Below are 19,627 nucleotides of genomic sequence, written 5' to 3' on the forward strand. Positions count from 1 at the left end.
TCAACAGCGGTGCTGTGCAACCTGCCTGGAAGACAATTTTCACAAGGTTCCCCATGAAAAGATGACTGTCTGCACTGATCTGGACTTCGGGCAGCTGTATATGGGCCGAGTGGATGGCAACTTGCAACCCTGTGAGTAATGTGCATGTGGGTGGGTGTAGCAAGTCATTTACCACTGTGGACAAGACTGTAGCCCAGCTGTTCTCTCCACAGACCTGCAGTACACCCCCAGTCCTCAGTCTGACCACCTGGTGGTTTTACTTGCCTTGCAGATCAAAAAGCTTAGAAGGTGAACACTTCCTCAAAAACACAGCATTCCAGGATGCGTTCAAATAAGCATCTCCATAGTTACATTGTGATAAACGACTCACTGCATTAAAATACCAGATTTCTTCTTCTGCTTCAAGTGCAGCTCTCTGGCTATGAAGGTGGCTTCAGTGTCACTGTCATGGTTTCCCTGGGATGTTTGAAGTTCTTAAGTTTCTGCAAATGCATGGATCAAGTACTAAACAGGCTGTGAAAATGCATCTGCGAGTGGAGATGTTAAAGGACCCTTCAAAATGAGGCTTGAGTAACCTGGGAGGGAGTAAGAACTCTGGACCCTAAAAGAACACACCTGCTGGACAGTAGATGTGTTCCCTGAATGAGTCCAGCAGCCTAAAAACAAAACAGACTCCCAAACTATCCGAAACCCTTACTGAAACAAACATCAGTCATACACCACGTAACTGCCATATATGTAATGAGGCCCTTATCGTAATAACAGAGCGTACAGGTCACTGTCGTTAGCAGTCATTCAGGCACTAACCTTTCATTTAGCGTCTTCTCTTTCGTCATTGCGTAGTGAAAATGAACGCGTTTACTGTGTCACGCCTGGACTGGGGCTTTAATTCCAGTCCTGCAAAATCATACTGCCATTAAAACTGTGTGAGCAGGATGAAACAGCATATAACCAATGACTGATCTGTCATGTCTGTCACCTAAGCATTGTATAAATGACCATCACACGAGAGCACTGAAATGAACCCTCTTTAAATTTATGGCTGCGGGTATTTGTCCTGGCTTGCGATATATAATTATATAGAGAATTCAGAGAGCTCTGTACCGGGTTTAGTGTAGAACTTGCTTCATCACGCAGCCTTGAATAGAGGCTACAAGGGCGGGTCCACTTGGGATTGGCTTCCTACTGTTTAGATTTTCCTGCAGGCCTGCATTTGGGATTGGCTTCCTACTGCTTAGATTTGCCTGCAGGCCTGCATTTAGACACCTCTGTTTACATCCCCACTAGCTCTGCATCTCCTGAACAGAAGAGAGCACGAAGTATCAGACCAACTTCCAGTCGAGTTCAAAGATCATCAGGGAGAAGACTAGGATCGATGCATCCTCACACCCACTGGGAAACCAGATTCACAGGACAGTCAGCCATTGTCCGTAGAGATGTTTGTCCCACATTAAAGCACTACAGCACAGCAGCAAACTACCACCCAGACATGAGCCGCTTTTTCAGACACTCAGCAAAATCAAACAATGGTTAAGAGCTCATTTTTTGTGACTCTCACCTAACACTTGCACCTTAACCCCCTACGGGCATCATAATGTAGAAATAATGGGGTTTTCAAAGGCTGCCATAAAAGCGCAGCCAAAACGGAGCACAGCTGTCAAAACAGATGAAACAGAATGCTGGCTTTCCTGGAGATACCCGGGTCTGCGTGGATAACCGGAGCCAGTGTGCGATATGTGAGTACAAACCTGCATAGGGGAGCTAACCTTGACTGCTGCCAGTCACTCTATGAATCTGGTGTTGGCTTTCAGCTACATGCTGCACTGAGACAGAGACTGGCCTCACAGTTGTAAGCCTCCTTATTTCTGCTATTATCCCTTACTGAGGGAGGTCAGCAGTGGCAGAGAGTAGGTCGACTTCTAAAACGAAGACCTCCAAATGCATGACTTTCATTTAACATTGACAGGCCTGGACCAGGAAGACAGTGTGATTTACATGGTTGTGCTTTACAGTAACTGCACATTCATAGTGCATTCACTTCATAATGGATTCATAATGCATTCTTATGCAGCATGTCAGTATACTTTAAGATCCTAACATACCTTAACAACTTTAACATTAATAACAGACATTTCATACTTACAGTACATACTGCTTATGAATGTTCTTTGAAAGCATTATAAAGGCATTATGAAGGCGCAGTGAAGGTAAAGTGTTAAATCTCATTTTACCTGGCTGAATAGCTTTGACGTTTTATACGGAATTTTGCTATAATCCCCATATCCCTATATCTTCAGGACCAAATGTTGAATTTTTCTTGAACGCTAAATTATTTGACACTGCAAGAAATTTAACACATTAAATAAAGGACAAGAATCTGACCTGCACTTGGTGGTGGATTGCAAGCTGCCTTTTTGACCACCCCAGATATCGACATTTAGAAAGATCTCGGAGGAACTGCATGCAACCATAGTGTTTTTTGATTCTTTATAAGATTATGTTTTTTTAAAACCCAGAAGATAGGGGGAAGGTCCATGTTCCATGAAGTAGAACGATTCCGGTACTTTTGTTTTGGTTCTAATCTACATGTGCACACACATAGCTTGTGAAGGACCACTGAAATACTTTAATAAATAATTCAATTTATTTCTAATAAATGGACAAAATGTCTTTTTAAAGTAAGTTTTCTTTTCTTCAGTCATCCCAATGTAATTGTGTGCACCAGCTGTTGTGTGTAACGTTTCAATTGCTTTATTTTGCATTGTCCCAAAGGATAAAACAAGATGCAAGTTCAAGAACAGCTGTATTTAACATCAGAAGGAAAATTTTAAAAAAAATCCCACTGACTGCCTCTTCAGCGGTAATCCTTTTTCCCAGTGGTACATCTCATCGCCACACTACACAGAACAAATGCTCAACCGACGACAAAACAAAATTGTTCCCTTCATTAGGCATAAATCCAAAGCGAAATAAAATAATTAACTGAAGCTAGTATCGCATGTACTAGTGTTTTACAAAGTGAAGCAGAGTAAGCTGGAGGCCAAGCCTATTTGGAAGCTTCCAGAAGGAGATGTAAGCAGCAAGGGAGGGGCTGGGCACCCCAACAAAGAGGCAAACCAACATGGCCAAACACGATACATAACCATTCAGTGTTAGGCTTTAAAGCAATCAAAAACAACAACAAGCAAATAAAAAAATCAATGGTTATATGCAAGAAGAATCCGAAGAAGATGCCGAATATCCACTGAACCATTACAAAACCAGCCTTTATCAGCTCACATAAATAAAAGGAATGGCGGTTTTTTTTTTTTACAAACAAAATAATTATAATACAAAATGTCTTAAGTTACTAAACTCAAATATACACAGCGGTTGCTTTATTATATACATATGTACAGATTCTGTTTTGATCAAATACCTTTATGGTGATATGGAGAGTTCTGAAGTGTTTCCCTTTGTCCAGATGCTAATCGCTAGGTCGACAGCTAGGATGCAAGCGAAGGGCTCTGAAGGCACTTGCTACCGACAACAAATACTGAGATCCTCACACAGTTTTAAAGGTAATAAGTGAAACAAAGGCCACTTCAGAGGAACAGCACCGGAAACCCCCCCTCAATCCCGCCGGGCACTCGGTAAGGCAGGTCCCGGCAGACAGTAGTACGATATGACGTAGGAGCCGAGAGCTGGCCGTCGATTCCTCGTTGTCCTTTACTAGGGACAGTGTTGTAAGCCACATACCATTAAACAATATACATACAGTGCTCTCTCATTAAAATAAAGCAATAATTATAATCTGTAAACAAAAACATTTCTACAATTAACCCCCCCCCAATTCTTGCTTCTAAAACCCCAAAATCAGACCTTCTCAGCTGGATAAAAAAACTTTTTTTTTTTTTTTTTTTTTGCTGTACATAGAAAATAATGTGAATATCAAAATGATTCTCTCAGTTTTTTTTTTCACAGAAATTAAAATTATTCACAGAAAACAATAAAAAATAACTTTTTGAAGTGTTTCGTAATCATGTAAAGTACCCCCCCCCCCCCACCTCCCCCCCACCCCAGCCGCCCCGAATCTTTAAGACGGTTCATACATAATGGTCTTTTATGTCCTCAATGCCTTTGGAATCATTGATGTGCTTGTAGCGGTTGTCCTTGGGGCTGTGAGCCGTCCGGTGAGGCCGCCTGAGTGGCGAGCTCTGGCCTATGTAGATGACAGCCTTCTTGGTCTGCGCCGCAGCTTTCGGGCACTTCTTTGGGGGACACTTGTCCACCTCCATCGTCCCCATTTCCCGCTCGTCGTCCTCCTCCTCGTCCTCTGCCCCGTCGCAAGTTCTATCGGGGGAGTACATGAGCTTCTTGCACTCGTGCTGGGCGTCCCGGTTGTCTTTGGGTTGCTGCTGGGACAGAGGCTTCAGTGGTTCCCACCGGTTGTTGACGTTCTCCTCTGTCGCCGCGGTCGGCTGCCGCCTCTCTCGCTCTTTTCTCCGCTTGCGCGTCCACCAGATGCAGATGGCGATGCAGAAGAGCCACAGCACACAGAAGAGCACGCACAGCACGGGCACCAGGTAGTCTGGGTAAGAGGGTGGGTGTCCAGCATCAAAATAAAAGCCATTTATGGGCGGAGGGCTCAACACTAACTAAACGCCTAAACAAAACCAGCAGTCCGACCCAAGCAATGCTTTTAGTTTGAAGTAATCAGAAGTACAAAGCTTTAGACAAGTCAAGGCACAATGTCTTTAAGTATATACTGATGTTTGAAGTATACAGAATGATACTCTTGCCTGGAATTCAATCCAAGCCATTCTCTTGCACAACTCGTAAATGAAGAACAGGTGGACCAAAGCAAGGTTTCAACATGAGGCAACTAAGCATGCAAATAGCTCACTCCCTCGAAGAGAATTCCTAGAATTTAACCAAGTATTTATAAAAATTGCTTCACTGGAGCTTTTATACAGTTTCACTGGCATGGCGCCGGAGGAATTTAATACTTTTGTTAAAAAAAGTCATACAGTTATTTTTACTTATATTTTTAATGCCAGATTTCATGCATGTAGCAATCTTAAAGTGTATACACGGCTATCTGGAGCAGCACATGTGCAGGGAGTGGTGTCTTAATGAAGCTTTTTTTCGGGCGATTGACGACCAGCTCTTAATTAGCTGCTGCATTAGAGTGGGTGTTACGCGTCCCGCTCAAATTTGCATTTAATGTATTAGTGTATGAAATGATTTATGGCTCCTTGATCAAAAATCAAGAGTAAGACGACAAACAGTCTCACAACCAACCCATTGCCCCATCTCACTCACCGACAGACTGGGAGACAGCTTGCGTCTCCACCTTCACCTCCACGACAGAGAGCATGATGGTGCTATTGTGCCTCTTGGATAATGCGTTAACAATGGCACTGGCCACCTCCTGTATCTGGCTATTGTCCTGCTCCTCCTGTTGGAAGGACTGAGAGAGTGGGGGGGGGGACATATTAGTACTTTCACAAACCCTCAATATGCAGCTGTAACTCCCAGTAGTCATACCATGTAGGAGAGGATTACTCAGAGCACTGTTAATCTCCACTTACAACATACACTAGCTTTGGTTGCAATATACCCCAGTGTTCATGCCAAGCCATCAGAAACTGCACCACGAAAAACTTGGGCCTGATACAGAACAGCACTGAGATGATGGTGAATCCCAGAAAAAAAACCCCCAAGTAACTCAGAAAGAAATCTAATTTCCATCCATTAAGGTTTTGTGTGCTGGACCAGCTGACTTCCCCTCAGTTTAGCTTTGACAGCGGAGACCCTGGGTGGCCAAGCTAATCTTGTCAGGCTGAGAAGTTTCATATGCGCAGTGTCTGCAGCCCAGGCAGCAGAACGCGAGCTGTGGTGTGATGATGGGATCTTAAAAGCGAGAGAAGCCTCTCCGCTTATACACACTCAGCCGACAACCAGAGATCCGTAAACAGACGCTTTCAAGATGACGGCATGCTGTCCCTAAGCTGTGCAAACACATCAATCTTTTAGAATTTCTGGATAATTATAGAAGATCCCATTTGAAAGACCTACAGATTCTGTTATCATAAATAAAATGTGCTATAAAGTGCTTTCATGCTGCAAGAATATAAACATGCTATGCTAACAAAATGAAAACTATTAACCAATAAACAGGTACAGCAAAGACCAAGGCCATAATGTGTACTTACAATGGCTACCTCTACCGCGTTGTGGTTGGAGTAGGAGAGGTCACAGAGTACCAGAAGGGATCGGTCATTAGCCAGGGTTCGAGTAGCTGGTAGGTACCTCAGCTCCATGCAAATATTTTCCACTGTGGTGCCCTAGAATATACGGGAAGACATCCCAGGTATAAATGTTCTGCGTGGCCGGAGGGGGGGTGAACTACCCCGAGGGCATTTAAGAAATGGGCACCTCACCTGTGGCACTTTGGCCTTGGTGAAGAGGAGTGTGATTCGGGCACAGCTGTTGTCCAGGTAACCGCTGTTGGGCTCGCACTTTGTTTCAGTGGGAGTCGGGGGGTCAGGTGAGGAACACACTCCCCACTGGTGGCAAGGCGGCGAGAAGCAGGTGAGGAAGTGGTGCTCCTCACATTGCTGTCCCCTTGGACAGGAGGGACGTTCTTGTCCCTGCGGAGTCTGAAGAAGACAAAGCCGACGTCCACACAGCACCTGCCAACATACAGGTCACATCAGAACGAGGTCTGGAAAAGAAACATACGCGCACACACACACACACACACACACACAGAACCAAACGACATGCTGATAAAGGTTGTCACCTTTGACAAATAATATGATTTCAACTTTCCAGAACAAACGAAAGCGGTCCTCTTCTGGGAATTTATGCATGCCAGGTCAAAGTTGAGCAGGCGCAAAGCTTTCTCTAATGCTCAGTTCAGAATGACCCTGAGGTACATTTCTCCAGAAATATCGGCAAGACCAGATTTAAGCCTCTGGCCAGACACTGTCTGTGGCCACCAGATACTAAAACATTGGTTCCATTGTGTACTTAAGATCTTGTTTCAGCATTTAAAACACAGCACTCTTTAAAATACATCCTGTAGTGTGGCCGAAAACTCATACAGGAGCGGAGGGATGGGGAGGGGGTGCAGGAATGGGAGAGTGATGTTACCTTGGTGCACTTGACATCACCGTTGACACACTGGCAAGTGTTGCACTCATTATCCCACTGGCTGCCATGGGGATACTGCAGGCCGTCATAGCGACACATCTTCCCAATGCCTATAACTGTGGGGGGCGGGGGGGGAGATATGTAGATTAGCATAATAAATGTCATAAGGAAAGAGGACAAAACACACACACCTGATCCTCAGGATTATGGTTCGGGTAACTTACACTCCTGGCAGAGAGGCCCGGCACGGCCCAGGGGGCAGACGCAGCGGAAGCCGTTGATCTCGTCCACGCAGGTGGCACCATAGGCACAGGGCGCCGACTGGCACTCATCGATGTCTGCGTAGGTAAGGGCAGAGGTCAGGGGTCAGAGGTCCAGCACACATGACACCCCCAGGAGGCTCATCATGCATTCAACTGACCGCTCACATGCACGATAAAAGGGCGGCGGAACAGGCCGAGCATCCTAGGGAAATATGTCAGACTTGAGTGGACTGTGCATTCTGGGAAAGACAGTCACGTGATGTCAACGGGTCCACACCCCGCCCCCCCCCCCTCCCAAAGGGAAAAAAAAACAGGAAGCAAAGGAGCTATGTGTGCCACCTCTTCCTTTCTTCTATCCACATCCCTTGTGCAAAGAAAGAAAGAAAATCAGAGAAAGAAACGAAACAAAGGGCCCATTTTCCTGGGAAGGAGAAGGACTCTGGGGGGGGGTCAATGAATAATTCAACTTGTCTATTTGGGGATACAGCTGACCTCTGCTCCCTGCAGAAGTCAAAGGTCGTGAGATGCCCCTTAATCTAAGTTTTGGGAACATAGATCCCTAACCCCCACAGCTGTGCCGCCCCCCCAGCTCCCGTTGGCAGGCCATCCGTGTTCAAACGCCAATACCCACACACGTGCTCACGGGTACCTACTGATGCGACAGTCCGGACCAGCAAATCCTGGGGCACACTCGCAACGGAACCAATTCACCCCGTCTACGCAAATTCCGCCGTTGTAGCTGTGAAAAAACAAACGAAATAAAATCAATCTTACAGCCACCACTTGTGTGAAACTCGTAGTGTGAATATGAAGGGGTGTGGCAGGTGGTGGGCAGAGCCGTGCCACAAAGACTGATCCCACTTATCAATACTCTTCAAATGTAAATCCAGACTCTTCCCAGAAGCCTCCCCACCCCCACCACAACCCACCCTGCTTGCGGGTCAACAGTGAAGAATTGCGGAGGGAGCGACTTGCACCCCCACACTAATCCCTATGCCATTCATTGAGGGACTCTTTATGGACCCTGGGCCTTTGTCAGCACAGCCTTCTGATTAATAAGAGCCCAGGTGGCCAAGCTGTCAGCTTTAAGGATGATTTAGGGGAGTGTTTCCCAATCCAGTCCTCGGGGACCCACAGACAGTCCACATTTTTGCTTCATCCCTGCTCTTTGGTATGGGAGCGGAAATGTGGACTGTCTAGCAGGGACATGAGAGGGAGCAAAAACGTGGACCGTCTATGGGTCCCCAAGGACTGGCTTTGGAAAGACTAAATTAGGGACATCTTATGCTCTTTATAATCTCTGCCCTGGCTCTGGGATGGATGCCCAGCAAACTGGATGAGGGACAGCTATTCAGACCTGGCATTGTTAGGGGCGAGCTAGGGGGGAAGTAGGTTAGAGGCGAGCTGGGGTGAGGGACACTTCAACAAAGGCGCCACCAGCAGGGGCAACGCCAAACAATGGCAGCACCGCCACCCACACAGGCTCCGCCCACTGGCTGCACAGTACCGTTGTTTGTTTAACCAAACTGACTTACCACGGGTGCGGGTTGCAGTCATCAGCATCTGCAAGGAAAGATTAAACTGGATTCACACATCTGCATATACTCACAATCAGAATTAGCCTGGCTTAGCACATGCAGAGGTGTCACTAGAAATTTCAGGTCCCATGAACGCACATCAAATTGGGCCTCCAACCCACACCAATCCAGTTATTTTTTAGGGATGCTTGGAATCGTCCTAAATCCACCCCCTCGCCCACCCCTTACGGCACCTCTGAGCACACAATTCTGAGAAGTATATCTTCTGCGACAACAATGTAGTCTCTGTTACTGTCATGAACCCCCTAGTACGGACAATAAAAATAAGGTTTCCCACCATTTCCTTAAAGTAATGGGGAGGGAAGGCTTACTCTGAGCGCAGGTGGGGCCCTCCCAGCCATCTTTGCAGATGCACGTAAAGGCGTCCCCACCTCCCACACAAGTCCCGTCATTCTCGCAGGGCCCAGAAGCACAGCTGTTGTTCTGAGCTGAATTGAAAGGCAGAGCAGATGTTTATTAAGAGTACAGAGCCAATCCAGGGCACTCTCTTCATCGCAGCCCAGCGAGAGCTGCACCACATGCCAGATGATGGAAGAACTGACCCGAGTTGCATGTGCTGCCTGCCCATCCCGGGGGACAGACGCAGTGGAAGGCGCTGCCATGATCGTAGCACGTTCCCCCGTTGCTGCAGGTGCCGGCATCACACTGGTTATCTCCTGCAGGGGGGGGGATGCCATAGCACGTCAACAGGATGCATGCATGCATGCATGCACACGCATGCTAACAGCAGAACGCGCCTCGCCCCGGTCCATTGACTCACGTGAGTGGCACGTCTTGCCCTTCCAGCCGTCTGCACACTCGCAGTAGAAATCATTCATCAGGTCCACGCAGCGGCCGCCATTCTTGCAGGGATTGCGGCTGCACTCGTCTACATCTGCAGCATGTAGACATGTGGGACATTAGTGCGACGGCATGGCCAGCAGATCCCAAACCCCTCCAGTAGCACCACGAGCCAGGGGCAGATCTAAGGGGCGGGGCCACTGTGCCACCCCACACAGAAACAATAAAAATTAAATATGCATTATTTTCTAAGCAGAACTATAAATGCCCTACTGATGGCTGCCCCAATCAAAATTTTCTGTAGACGCCACTACCTCTAGCATTCGCTATTCAAGTGAGCATGATGGGAAATGGAGGCCTGGATCATGGAGAGTCCTGGGAACTATCATTCCCAGAATGCACTGGCCGCTCAAGTCTGATTTCCTGAAGGACAAGGGCCATCTCACCAAGGTCACAGAGGCTGCCCTCCCAGCCATCGGGACAGAAGCACCGGAAGGAGTTGATCCCATCGATGCAGGTACCTCCATTCTTACAAGGGCTGGATAGACAGTCGTTGATGTCTGGGGAAACAGGAGTGAGTGTGAGTCTGAAACTGCAGCAAATGCAATGGGGGATTTCTGGGGAGCAGGCAGCTCCTAGGGCCATACTTTCGTGGCAGTAGGTGCCAGTGAATCCGCGCTCGCAGGCACAGGTAAAGTTGCCAGCTGCTTGGCTGACGCAGTGGCCGTGGGGGCCGCACACATTGGATGAGATATGCCGCACCCCCTCCTCAGTCGCGTTGGTCGCCACGGCAATGGTGCAACTGTCAATCACTAGAAGTGAGGCAAGGCAACAACTAACATCAAGTTCACTCTCAACGGGAACATTTAGCAAGGAAGCGACAAGAAAAAAAGACTTAATTACGTCTCGTTACCTTCACAAGGTGTGGTCTTGCAGTGGTCCTTCAGGTCAGAGCAGTTCTTGCCCTCATAATCTTCAGGACAGGCACAGTAGTAATCGTCCAGGAGGCTATGGCAGACAGCCTTGTTCTGGCAGGGATTCGGACTACAGGGATTATTCCTCACCTGCAGTGACATGCATAGGCAAGAGAAAATGTTAGGCAAATCCTGGAGCTGCATCCTACTTAAAACCGTCAAATAAACTCAGAGATAAGCTCCCTCCTGCATCCACTGGTAAGCTCTTTAAAGAGAGGGGATATCAGCTTCTGCTCGCCTAAACCTCAGGATAGTCCCTGGTATCTTATCTCTGACTGGCAGGAAGCCTATTCTGGACACCCCAGTAACCCCCGCCCCCCGCTCCCGGATGGCCAGGAATTTTAAACTTCCACCTTCCATAACACAAGCGCACATTTCTCCCCTTTCCCAGTTTTGCGAGGTCGCACATCATTTGGGGGGGGGGGGGGGGGGGGGGGGCAGACAACTTAAACAAAAACGCCAGTACATAAACCAGTGGTGCAACTGTGGCCATTTAAGGCGATCCACTGCTGGGAGCAGCGCGTCCCTCCAGACCAGCGGATGGACTCGACCTGCCAGCCTGGCGAGCTGCGCTACATTTCTGGTGTTGCAGCCCGGACGCGTCTTGCTTAATGGGACAGAGTGAATTAAGTTGAGGTCTTTCATTAAGAGACGCAGGCTAACCCCAAATGGGTAACCTCTCTTCCTATATCAGAATAGAATTGCACAAGCAGCCTTATTCGTTGTGAAACCCTTTATAATAACCCACAGAAATAGCTTACTTTTGCCCTCACTGTACATGGCTCCTGTATCTAATGCCAATCCATTATTCCGTTGCTTGGTAGGACTTTAACTATCCTGGGAGCAAAGCAGGCAGCTAGCCAGGGTGCCCCAAATAAGAGTTACTTCATCTACAACGCCCTTATTTTTATCCCCCCCCCCCCCCCCCACCCCCACCAGTGAGCCAATGCTCCTGGCTCTCCCTCAGAACTTTCCACACACTGGAGCCTTTTATAAACACACATCTGCTGTTGTGAGGACCCGTTTACTTGGATGTTCACCTCTGATATTCAGAGATTGCCGCCAGTAATTCAGAGGGTGGACACCCTGTCCTCATCTCTCCTGGAAAGGACTCAGCTTCTGATATGAGGAAGCAGGTGAGGCGGCGGTTCAGAAGCTGGACTAGTGACCGAAGAGCAGGCTTCAGACGTACAGTGTAAGGAGGCGGAGTCTGATTCTCTGCGGACTGCCTGAGCTCTCCACGTCGACTGCTGCCAGCTCACCTCGCACAAAGATCCGGAGTAGCCCTCCGCGCAGTCGCACAGGAAGCCGTCCAGCACGGCGCTGCACCGCCCGCCATTATGACAGGGACTGCTGATACACTTATTCTGCAGAACCTCGCAGTGTCTACCCACAATTCCTGGCGGGCACAGGCACTGGTATGCCCTGGGGCCCTCCTGTAAGGCAGAGGAGAAAGCCTGAGTATAGACTAAAGCAGCAGCCCTGACTTACCTGACAGAGAAGTAAGAAAGCACATGGGAAATTAAATTACAAGAGGAAAAAATTATGGGCACTTTATTTGAAGCTCTCATCTATAATGCACTATAGATACCTTTATAATGCATTATAATGGTTGGTATAAGAATTAATACAGCATTACATCATCTTCAATTGGCAGTCAAGGCATTATAGCGTTGGTTATAATACTTCATAAGCTCCAATGAAGCTCTCATCTATAATGCACTATAGATACCTTTATAATGCATTATAATTTTTGGTATTACAATTAAGGGGAGAGCTTCATAAAGCATTCATAATGCATAATAAACATGGCTATAATGTGTTCCGCCTTGTTATGAATATTTATAGCTGTGTTTATAATGCTTTATGAATGCACTATAATGTGTTATAAATATGTTAATAGATTCTTATAGACATGGCTTGCATAGAACGTGTTACCAAATGATATACCCTTAAGTAAAAGCACTGAACCAGAATAACCTGAACCTTCACCTAAATTTCAACAGTACATAAACTTAGCTATATTGATGGAACATCTTAAAAATGAAAAGAATAGTCAATTTAGATAAGAAAATACTTCTACTATGTGATGACCGATAATATAAACCTGCGCTGCAGACTTACCTTGCAGGTGGCTCCATTCTGACACTGTCCGTGGCAGCCACTGAGATCTGTATCAGAAGTAGGCGATCATTCTACCAAAGGTCAGCATTCAAATATGGAGTGCTTACACAGGGCATGCAGTTCAGACACATGCTCAGGGCATGCATGCATGCATAAGGGAAGTCCGTGAACAGAGAGACGACGGTTTAGTCACACTGAAGAACAGAAAGCCTTTAAATCACATGCGGGTGAAACCAGCTACAGGAGAAGCTACAGCCTGTCCCTTGTGTTTTAGATTTCATTATACCAAGGTTTATATATTCATCCATATAGAGATAAGCAGAGGCAGTGTAGAAGGCATCTACATTTAGCTGCTCCAGAAAGCAGTAATTGCTTTAAGGCAGAAGAGGATGCTCTGGAATGGCAACAAGAGATTTGTGCAAAAGGACAGCTGCGTGACAAGGAGATATACTGACTGATTTCACAGTTCTGTCCGGCCCATCCTTGAAAACAGTCGCAATGGTATCCACCAATTAAGTTTTTACAAGAGTAAGCATTTAGGCAAGGTCTCCCCGCACATTCATTAACATCTGTGGAGTAGAGCAACAGGCAGAAGAGGAGAAGAGAGAGAGAGAGAGAGAGACTTGAGACTGGGCCCCCACCACCAACCGCCACCCACCCAAAGCCCTACAGGGGGCACAATAAGCATCAACCGCAGCAACACCAACAGACGGTCTCCTAGGAGACCAGCATTCACACTCGGCTTTATAAAATTTTTATGCCCTTCAAAGTGAACTCGAGGCACGGAGCGCATGACGGCAGCCCCTCGTCCAGCAGCCCTGGCCAGCTCCTCCTGCACCAGCAGTAATGAATTCTCTCAGATCTCATCAGCATTGTGCGCCCACCAGCAGTCGGGGAAATCGGAGCTCGTTTTCCAAACAGAAACCAAGCGGGAAAAGGGGCTCCAGCACCCATCCCATCAAAGACCTCACGCTTATTAGGGCTTAAAATATTCAGGAGGGGCCATCAATGTGCAAATCATTTCTCTGAGGTGCACCTGTCCCCTCTATGAAATCCAATGCCGGCATTCAGGTGCCGCCTAATGGATGAAAGAGGAGCTGGGCTCAGCACCGCGCCAGCAAGCCTAGACTTTGGCTTGAATGTGGCCTCCTTCTGTTTACAGGTTATAAACAGTTTCCTCTCCTGTCCGGTTTCCTCCACAAATCTCACACCAGGCGGGTAGGACCCAAGCGACATGCCTGCCCTGCCACCCAATCTACACCCCCAGATCGCCCCCTCCCCCCAAACCCCATCACAGTAAATTTAGTCCCAAGGCGAGCAGTTGCGAGGCCATGCATTATTTATAGCCTTACTCAAGTCACCTGGATCGGGTTGCGGGAGACATGTAGCCCATGCAGCTGGTTCAAATTAGAAATCCGCCGGAAAAGGGGCCTTTAATACGCCCAAAGGGTCATACGCCCGAAACGCGGGCCAGCCGGCCAACCATCACCCAGCACATTAAAGAAAACATGCAATCAAGCTCTGACTGCAGTCCATCTCGCAGCACTGCCCCGACCTGGCTGACAGGCCTGTCTCAGCAGCTCAGTCTTACCTATCTGGCAGGTCTTTCCAGCCCATTGTGGGGGACATAGGCACTCAAAACCGTTCTCCAGATCGATGCAGGTGCCACCTTGGGCACAGGGGTTGGAGGCACATTCATCTTTATCTGGAGGGAGAAACGCTGAGGTGAGGCTCAGACATACACAGCGCACTGAAATGAGGCTCAGACATACACAGCGCACTGAGGTGAGGCTCAGACATACACAGCGCACTGAAGTGAGGCTCAGATGTAAACAGCGGTCTGAAGTGAGGCTCAGACATACACAGCGCTCTAAAATGAGGCTCAGACATACACAGCGCTCTGAAGTGAGGCTCAGACATACACAGCGCTCTAAAATGAGGCTCAGACATACACAGCGCTCTGAAATGAGGCTCAGACATACACAGCGCACTGAAATGAGGCTCAGACATACACAGCGCACTGAAGTGAGGCTCAGATGTAAACAGCGGTCTGAAGTGAGGCTCAGACATACACAGCGCTCTGAAATGAGGCTCAGACATACACAGCGCACTGAGGTGAGGCTCAGATGTAAACAGCGGTCTGAAGTGAGGCTCAGACATACAAAGCGCACTGAGGTGAGGCTCAGACATACACAGCGCTCTGAAATGAGGCTCAGACATACACAGCGCACTGAAGTGAGGCTCAGATGTAAACAGCGGTCTGAAGTGAGGCTCAGACATACACAGCGCTCTGAAATGAGGCTCAGACATACACAGCGCACTGAGGTGAGGCTCAGATGTAAACAGCGGTCTGAAGTGAGGCTCAGACATACAAAGCGCACTGAGGTGAGGCTCAGACATACACAGCGCTCTGAAATGAGGCTCAGACATACACAGCGCACTGAGGTGAGGCTCAGACATACACAGCGCACTGAAGTGAGGCTCAGATGTAAACAGCGGTCTGAAGTGAGGCTCAGACATACACAGCGCACTGAGGTGAGGCTCAGACATACACAGCGCTCTGAAATGAGGCTCAGACATACACAGCGCACTGAAGTGAGGCTCAGATGTAAACAGCGGTCTGAAGTGAGGCTCAGACATACACAGCGCTCTGAAATGAGGCTCAGACATACACAGCGCACTGAGGTGAGGCTCAGATGTAAACAGCGGTCTGAAGTGAGGCTCGGACGTACACAGCGCACTGAGGTGAGGCTCAGACAAACACAGCGCACTGAGGTGACGCTCAGACATACACAGTGCACTGAGGTGAGGCTCAGACATACACAGCGCACTGAGGTGAGGCTCAGACATACACAGCGCTCTGAAATGAGGCTCAGACATACACAGCGCATTGAGGTGAGGCTCAGACATACACAGCGCACTGAGGTGAGGCTCAGACATACACAGCGCTCTGAAATGAGGCTCAGACATACACAGCGCACTGAGGTGAGGCTCAGACATACAAAGCGCACTGAGGTGAGGCTCAGACATACAAAGCGCACTGAGGTGAGGCTCAGACATACACAGCGCTCTGAAATGAGGCTCAGACATACACAGCGCACTGAGGTGAGGCTCAGACATACACAGCGCTCTGAAATGAGGCTCAGACATACACAGCGCACTGAGGTGAGGCTCAGACACACACAGCACTCTGAAGTGAGGCTGACACATACACAGTGCACTAAAGTGAGGTTCACACATACAAGCACACTAAAGTGAGACTCAGATGTACACATACACACTTGCCAGCTCTCTTTACACACATGGTATTGCTAACCTTAAAATAAGTGTCTCTGGATGATACAATATATCCGGTCACATATATCAGAAATATATCCGGTCAACCAGGATGCCGGTGGACAAACTCGCAGCCTCACACCATTTTACACCGTAACTTAGGTACACCATGGTAAATACCCTCCACAATGACTGTAGCAGCTGTCATGTGAACCATTTCTGTTTAGGTTGCCCATGATTGTGGGGTGACAGACAGAGTAAATGGAGAGCTTATCTGCAAGGTATGAAAACACAATGAGGCTACACCTACAGCTGGACAGACTCACAGAGCATCTCCACTATCGGAGTGGCTCACTGGCTGGGATCCAGATAAGAGCCCTATGCCTTTGTGTGAACATGCTTTTGACTTCACACTGTAACATGATTAGCCTTTGCATAATCCAGGTCCAGCAGATTAACAGCTATTACACCCCAGTTCTTACACGTCTGATAAAGGCACAAAGACATTTTACTCTGGGGAAGTGCTTTTTGTTGTAAATGAGATGGGGGGGGGTGCATTGCAATAAAGGAAGGTTCAGCACAGTACTCTAGGGGTTTGTGGATGGGGGTGTTAAATTGTGTCTGAACAATACTGCTTTGGCCCCAAATGACTGTAGACAACCAGATCAGGGCTGCTTGAGTTGAGAGTGACAGGAACACGAAGGCCAGGGGATGCAAGGAATAAAGACTGCAAGCCTCCTAGTGCCAGGTAGAAAGGCTTAACCTCCATCCAACAGCTAAACACAGGCCGGTTCAAAGGAGCAGAGATTATGCAAATCCCCTTGTCTCATCTTGTCTCCCCGGTCAGGATCCCACCCCTTTAATCCTGGTGCCCACTGCTGAATTTCGGAGGCATCCCGCTGTCAGCATTAATGACACATGTCCAGCATGCTGGTGCTCCAACAGGGCCTGCCAAAATGTGGGGGGTGCGGGGGGGGGCAGGGGTAATGTAGGACTCACCTATGGCACAAGTGATGCCGCCCCAGCCTGGCGGGCAGTTGCACTCGAAACCGTCGGGCACCTCGTGGCAGGTGCCCCCGTTGGCGCAGGGGCTGGAAACACAGGCGTGTTCGGCTGGGGGGGGGTTTAGAAGGTGGAAGACACACAGATGCAGTGAGCCTCACAACACAGATGCAACGTGTACTCCAAAGCAGCCTTCTGCAAACTCCTACATACCAACTATTCATTGAGGAATCTGCAAGGAGTAGGCAGGATGCACCAAACTGAGGGTTTATGGGTAATGTAGTACAAAAGTGGCATGGTGCTTCTCCTGCCCCTCCCTTACCTATCTCACAGTTCTTGCCCGAGTACCCGTTGGGACAGGCACAGTTGTATTCATCTGGCTCCGTGTTCATGCAGGTCCCTCCGTTTACGCAGGGCTGGTGTGTGCCGCAGTAGTTCAGATCTACAGAGAGGCATAGCTGCTTCAACATCTCAGACGTCCTCCTCGCTCACCGCGACGAGCGGGAGGGGGATGTCCGCCGGGCCTCCCTCACCTTTGTTACACAGCAGGCCTCCCCAGTTCTTCTCACAGCTGCACTCCCAGGGCTTGACGCAGGTACCGTGCATGCAGCCTGGGTGGGGCTGACATTCGTCACAGAACTGCCCCTGCCAGCCGTAGTTACACCTGTAGGACACAGGGGGTGACAGTTAACTGAAATACCACCCTAAAATTAAACTACGGAAGTTATGACAGGTTTATTAGTGACTGTGGGTACTTGCCCAAATGTATTTATAAAAAATAAATAAAACAACAGTACGTCATAGAACTTCAAAGTAACGCTATTAGTCTATAGCTTTAGAAAGCAAGGCAGGGCACCATCCAAATGACAAAGGATTCTGTCTATGGAGCCCGTGAGGAGTGGGTGAGGTGACTGGTCTGGTGAAGGGTTAGCTAATCAGTTAGTGTATGGCAGCATTTTGCTATTCTAAGGCTAGCGGAACCCCATTCTCAGCTGTCTTGTCAATTCTCTATATGCTATTTTAAGACAGCCTCCCACACCCCCAACCCCACCCCCACCCCACATACACAGCCCCTGCCAAACTCCAGCGGCTGGTCAAACAGACAGTCTTCTAAGCCCAAGTCACAGATGCCCCCCTCCCCCCCCAACAGTCACATCGGGGACATCAGGAGAATTGTGTGGATGCACTATTTTCATTCTTCAGTTTCCCATCGAATGGTGCATTTAACTGCCACATCCGAATGAAGGCCATGGCAAAATGAGGGTGGTGCCCATCGGCCGCATGATGGGATGTACCGTACTGTACTGTATTTGTTTGCCCTCTGTCACTCCTGGGGGGGGGGGGGGGGGGGGGTCATGGTTCTGTCTGCTCCCCATCACTTAGGATTCCCAGGCAGCTGTTCTTAAAATAGTCTCAGAGATGTTCCCGAAATAACTCCTGAAACCAAGTGCTCCACATCTTCCTTTCACATTGACGAAACGGCCTGGCACCCTTCTGCATAGTATCGCCGCCCTGCTCCATGGCAGTCGCCTGGATGTTACCGCCGCATGAGAACCTGCGGGCATGGGCAGGTGCCAGTCCGGTTTGGGTACACGCTCTGGCACGCTTGAGTGAAGGCATGTCACTTTGACTCTTTCCACCAGTTCCGGCACAATAAACGGAACAACATGGAGCTTAGAACAGGAAAGTGACCATGCTGCATGTGGAAATACCATATCGCAGGCTCTAATCCTGAGGGAGGAGCTTCCACTGAGAGGGGGGTGTGAAGGATGATTTGGTGAAACACACTAGCGTGTGAATTACTATCGGACCTCAAGTCATGCCAGATACAGGCATCTGCTAAGTTAAAACATGCTGTAGTGGAAATATAACATGGGAATTTTTATCAACTACATCATCAATGCTTTGGTGGGGGTTTGTCAATGAAAAGAACTCCAATGATAATTCAAACCCTCTACCGTCCGCCACCCCAACAGTAACTCATGGGAGTTTTACTTACACGAAAATGTTCTGAGGGCAGAACAAAAAATTATTGGTTCAGAGAGATAACCAATCAGATTATAAAGGAGATGGGGCCAAGGAAATAGGGGAGGCTGAACCAACCAATTAGATGTCTTGGACCCACCTCCTCTGATTGGTTATCTCTCCTTTTTTCTTCTCCCTTTAAAATATTTCTTTGTGTAAATAAATAGTTTTGTGTAAATAAAAGTTTGTGTAAACTCCCATGAGCACAACAATCAAGGCCATGTCTTTTCAATTACTTGTATGTCTCAACACTCAAGCAGTCAGGTCTCTTTACATTGCTGAGGCCTGATGCTTCTGCCCATTAACCAGTATGTACACCACTTGTCTCTTCTATAACAGCTACACCACCTGCTGCCCAATTAGGCATGGATTTGTGGGCTACTTGTTTTTATAAGACTTCTCGGGCAGACATCCCGGGCACTGGCAGGTATTTGGCAAAGGAGGA

At 48.2% G+C, this 19,627-nt stretch overlaps 1 protein-coding gene across 2 annotated transcripts in view; it reads right to left on the reverse strand.

The window, feature by feature from the left end:
- Window positions 1–4,056: 4,056 nt before the first annotated feature.
- The window catches only part of LOC125707498 (protein jagged-2-like), a 31,526-nt gene continuing 15,955 nt past the window's right edge, over window positions 4,057–19,627 (reverse strand). The window contains exons 6-26 of one of the 2 annotated variants that reach the window (XM_048974708.1): window positions 17,691–17,821; window positions 17,480–17,599; window positions 17,155–17,268; window positions 14,471–14,584; window positions 13,335–13,448; window positions 12,880–12,926; window positions 12,018–12,191; window positions 10,695–10,845; window positions 10,429–10,593; window positions 10,228–10,341; window positions 9,762–9,875; window positions 9,544–9,657; window positions 9,313–9,429; window positions 8,939–8,966; window positions 8,057–8,142; window positions 7,365–7,478; window positions 7,141–7,256; window positions 6,426–6,677; window positions 6,198–6,329; window positions 5,305–5,452; window positions 4,057–4,570 (exon numbers count right to left, since the gene is read on the reverse strand). In XM_048974708.1, coding sequence (XP_048830665.1) covers window positions 4,086–4,570; window positions 5,305–5,452; window positions 6,198–6,329; window positions 6,426–6,677; window positions 7,141–7,256; window positions 7,365–7,478; window positions 8,057–8,142; window positions 8,939–8,966; window positions 9,313–9,429; window positions 9,544–9,657; window positions 9,762–9,875; window positions 10,228–10,341; window positions 10,429–10,593; window positions 10,695–10,845; window positions 12,018–12,191; window positions 12,880–12,926; window positions 13,335–13,448; window positions 14,471–14,584; window positions 17,155–17,268; window positions 17,480–17,599; window positions 17,691–17,821 — 2,950 coding nt within the window. In that variant the 3' untranslated portion in view covers window positions 4,057–4,085. The remainder of the gene's footprint in view (window positions 4,571–5,304; window positions 5,453–6,197; window positions 6,330–6,425; window positions 6,678–7,140; window positions 7,257–7,364; window positions 7,479–8,056; window positions 8,143–8,938; window positions 8,967–9,312; window positions 9,430–9,543; window positions 9,658–9,761; window positions 9,876–10,227; window positions 10,342–10,428; window positions 10,594–10,694; window positions 10,846–12,017; window positions 12,192–12,879; window positions 12,927–13,334; window positions 13,449–14,470; window positions 14,585–17,154; window positions 17,269–17,479; window positions 17,600–17,690; window positions 17,822–19,627) is intronic. The other variant, XM_048974709.1, reaches the window with a different exon arrangement.

This window comes from Brienomyrus brachyistius, chromosome 14 (genome assembly GCF_023856365.1).
Source record: "Brienomyrus brachyistius isolate T26 chromosome 14, BBRACH_0.4, whole genome shotgun sequence".
Classification (NCBI taxonomy): Eukaryota; Metazoa; Chordata; class Actinopteri; order Osteoglossiformes; family Mormyridae; genus Brienomyrus; species Brienomyrus brachyistius.